Consider the following 3,085-nt stretch of genomic DNA (forward strand, 5'->3'; position numbering starts at 1 on the left):
GCGGGCGTGTTAGGGGGAGAATGAGGGGGAGCTGCTGGCGGGGCGGGCCTAGGGGTCTTCGGGGCGGGAGTTACCTGCTCTGCAGGCCTGTGTCCTTGGGCTCTGAGAGGTTAGGGTTGGGGGCTGCTTCTCCCCACATCAGCCCACTGCTCCTCCCCCAGGATGGGCCCCGAGGGGTCATTCCCTCTCCATGACCCCCACACTTCATCCACCAGCTTCAGAGCTCCTGGTGCCTATGGTCACTCCAGCATCTCTACCTGACTCCCAGCCCCCCTGGGACACAAGCTGTGCTGAGATTGGGTCAGGATTTAGAGCAGCTGAGGACCTCAAGGGACAGGCCTGGGGCCAGGTGTCCACATATTGGGCAGAGGCCCCAGTGGCTCACCAGCTCTTGAATTGGGCCCTGTGTGTGGGTGGTGGTATCCCCAGAGGATCCTGGGAAAATGCCTGTAGTTGGGTGAGGGGCTGCGGCTTCCCTGGGATCCCCCCTCTGCTCACACTCTGGTGCTGTCTCTGCTCTGGGGCTGCCCTTGGCTTTCCCCTTCCTCCTATCTGAGAAGTCTGGTGACCGGACTTGAGAGGCAGCAGGGACGGGAGGGCCTGGTTTCCCTCCGTCCCTCTGCAGGCTGGACTCCCTCCAGATCACCCTCCCTTGACTCTCCTTTGGAGCCCCCCTCACTCCTATCCTAGAAAGGGGGTCACCTTCAGAGCTGACAACAGGGACACAGAGGGGACAGGGCTGGGGCCCCTCACCTGAGACCGCGAGCTCCAGGGGGGCACTGGCGTGTGACAGCAGGTAGGGGTTACTGCTGAGTGAGCTGTAGCACCTGTAGGTCCCATTGTGGGCTGAGGTCACGGGACTCATGGAGAATTCGGCCTGGAAATGCCCACCTTGGTACTTTGATCTAAGACGCAGTGGGGGCCGGGCTGCCCCCTCCTTGGACAGAAGGAAAGTTTCCCTTGTGTTCCTTGACTGACACAGCAGGGTCACGTTCTCTCCTGAGGCCACCACGGACCCCGGCTGCACCGAGAGGGAGGGCGTGTCAGGGAACCGCCCTAGAGAGAGGAAGCGGGGTGAGGGGCTGCCCGCCCCCTGGTTCCTAACTGCGACTCAGCAGGGCCTCCCTGAGGCCCCTCATCTCTGTCTGTCTCTGTTTTCTCCGAGTCTCTCCCTCTCCCTGCCCACCCCCGTCTCTCTCTGTCTCTCTCCCTCCCTCCCTGGGGACCCCTCACGCCTGGTCCCAGCATCACCAGCTGGGGCTCCCCCGGCAGGGCCTGTGCAGAGTCTGGGTCCCTGACTGACCCGCTGGCTCCTCACCTGCCACCAGGATGTCCAGGGGGTCACTGGGGGCCGACCACTCGGAGGAGAGGTTGTGTCCACCGTAGCATCTGTACTGGCCCGCGAGGGTGTTGGTCACCGGGCCCAGGGGGAAGTCGGCCTGAGAGAGCCCAGCCTGGGGCTGCCGGCCAGGGCGCTGGGGGAGGGCCTGTCTCCCTTCCTGGGACAGAGCGAATCTGTCATAGCCGACGTCAGAGCGACACTGGAGGGTCAGGCTCTGTCCAGAGGCCACGACAGGGCCCTGCAGGGTCAGGAGGGAGGGCTTCGCAGACACACCTGGGGGAAGACCAGCCCTGGGCTGTGGGGCTGGTTCCTTCCATGAAGCCCCTTCTCCCATCCTGGTCCCCAGGCCTCATTGTCGCTCACACTCTGTGTCTCTGTCCTGTGCGCCCCGCTTCCCCCTCACCCCACCCTCTCATCTGGGACAATCCTGGGAGAAAAGCATCTAATAATCTGTCTCGTGCCTCAAGAAGTACGTGAGGCCAGGGTGGGACCTCCTCACCTGAGACCAGGAGCTCCAGGGGGTCACTGGGGGCCGACCACACCTGGGGGGTGTTCCTGTAAAAGCCGTGGCATCTGAACATCCACCTGTGGCTGGGGGTCACGCGACCCACGGGGAGCAGGCCCTGGGTCCACCCATGAGGGTCTCGCTGTGCATCCAGGGTCCAGGAGGACTTGGGTTCTCCTTCCTTAGTCAGAATGAACCCGTCCAGTCGCTGCCATGAGCCACACTGGAGGGTCACGTTCCCTCCCGAGGTGACCACAGGGCTCGGCAGGGCTGAGAGGGTGGGTTTCCTGTGGACCCCTAGGAGAGGAGGGAGCTTCTGAAATGGGGCTCACACCCCCCTTTCCTCCTCCAGGGCTGGGCTGTGAGAGGGACACACCCCTGAGAGCAGACCCCCTTCCTGAGGGCAGAGCCCGATGCTGGGACCCCCAAGTGTCCTCTCACCTGTCACCACCAGCTCCAGGGGGCCACTGCTCTGTAACCGGCCAGTGGGGCTGTGATAGTAACAGTGATATCTCCCTGCATAGTCTTGTGTCATGTATGAGATGGAGAACTTGCCCTTGTCCCCGGGCTCCAGTGAGGGCTGTCTGTACCAGGGAGGTGAGCTTCCCTCTTTATTCAGATAGAACTCCCGGACCCCCAGGGTCCCCTGACACCAGATGGTCACGGGGCTCCCCCAGGGGATCACAGAGCCTGGCTCAGCCCAGATGGTGGGTTTGGGGAGGGTGCCTGGAAGGACATCAGAGGCTGGGTCACAAGACATCCTCAACCCCAGGTCCCCAGCTCTCTGCCCCCAACCTCCCGGACTCCCCTTCCTTCAGCTCAGAACTGCTGTTCCCCACCCCACTGCCTGGGGGTAGCCCCTTGTCCCCATGATCAGGAGGGAGCTGGGACACCTGGGGACAGACTCACCTGCCTGCTCCTGGGTCCTCAGGCCCACACTCAGCCCTGGAAGAGAGACCCCTGTGAGAGGCTTGCCCTGAATCCTGAGCAGCGCCTCTCCTACCCGTGAGCCTCCTGAGTCCTGGGGTGTCCTGACAGAGCAGCCTGGCTGTGGGGAGGGGTCCCTCCCTGGCTGGGGCTTCCCCTCCCCCTCCTCCATCTCACCGAGGCAGAGCAGGGCCGTGAGGCTGGGGGTCATGGCGTCTCCTTCCTGTGGTCCAGGCGGTGCAGATAGAGGAGACCACGGTGCCCTCAGGACGGAGACCCGAGGGTGTGTCCACTGGGAGGCTGGTCCTCCC

The 3,085-nt window shown here is 63.6% G+C and overlaps 1 protein-coding gene across 4 annotated transcripts in view; it reads right to left on the minus strand.

Moving 5' to 3' along the window:
• The window catches only part of LOC112396191 (leukocyte immunoglobulin-like receptor subfamily A member 6), a 9,829-nt gene that overhangs the window by 5,603 nt on the left and 1,141 nt on the right, over nt 1-3,085 (minus strand). For 3 of the 4 annotated variants that reach the window (XM_024739790.1, XM_024739787.1, XM_024739789.1), the window contains exons 3-6: nt 2,289-2,573; nt 1,842-2,144; nt 1,319-1,615; nt 754-1,056 (exon numbers count right to left, since the gene is read on the minus strand). In XM_024739790.1, coding sequence (XP_024595558.1) covers nt 754-1,056; nt 1,319-1,615; nt 1,842-2,144; nt 2,289-2,573 — 1,188 coding nt within the window. Of the gene's footprint in view, nt 1-753; nt 1,057-1,318; nt 1,616-1,841; nt 2,145-2,288; nt 2,574-2,756; nt 2,793-2,951; nt 3,080-3,085 lie in introns of those variants that run through there. The other variant, XM_024739788.1, reaches the window with a different exon arrangement.

The sequence above is a fragment of the Neophocaena asiaeorientalis genome, unplaced genomic scaffold (assembly GCF_003031525.2).
Source record: "Neophocaena asiaeorientalis asiaeorientalis breed wild unplaced genomic scaffold, Neophocaena_asiaeorientalis_V1.1 scaffold815, whole genome shotgun sequence".
NCBI lineage: Eukaryota > Metazoa > Chordata > Mammalia > Artiodactyla > Phocoenidae > Neophocaena > Neophocaena asiaeorientalis.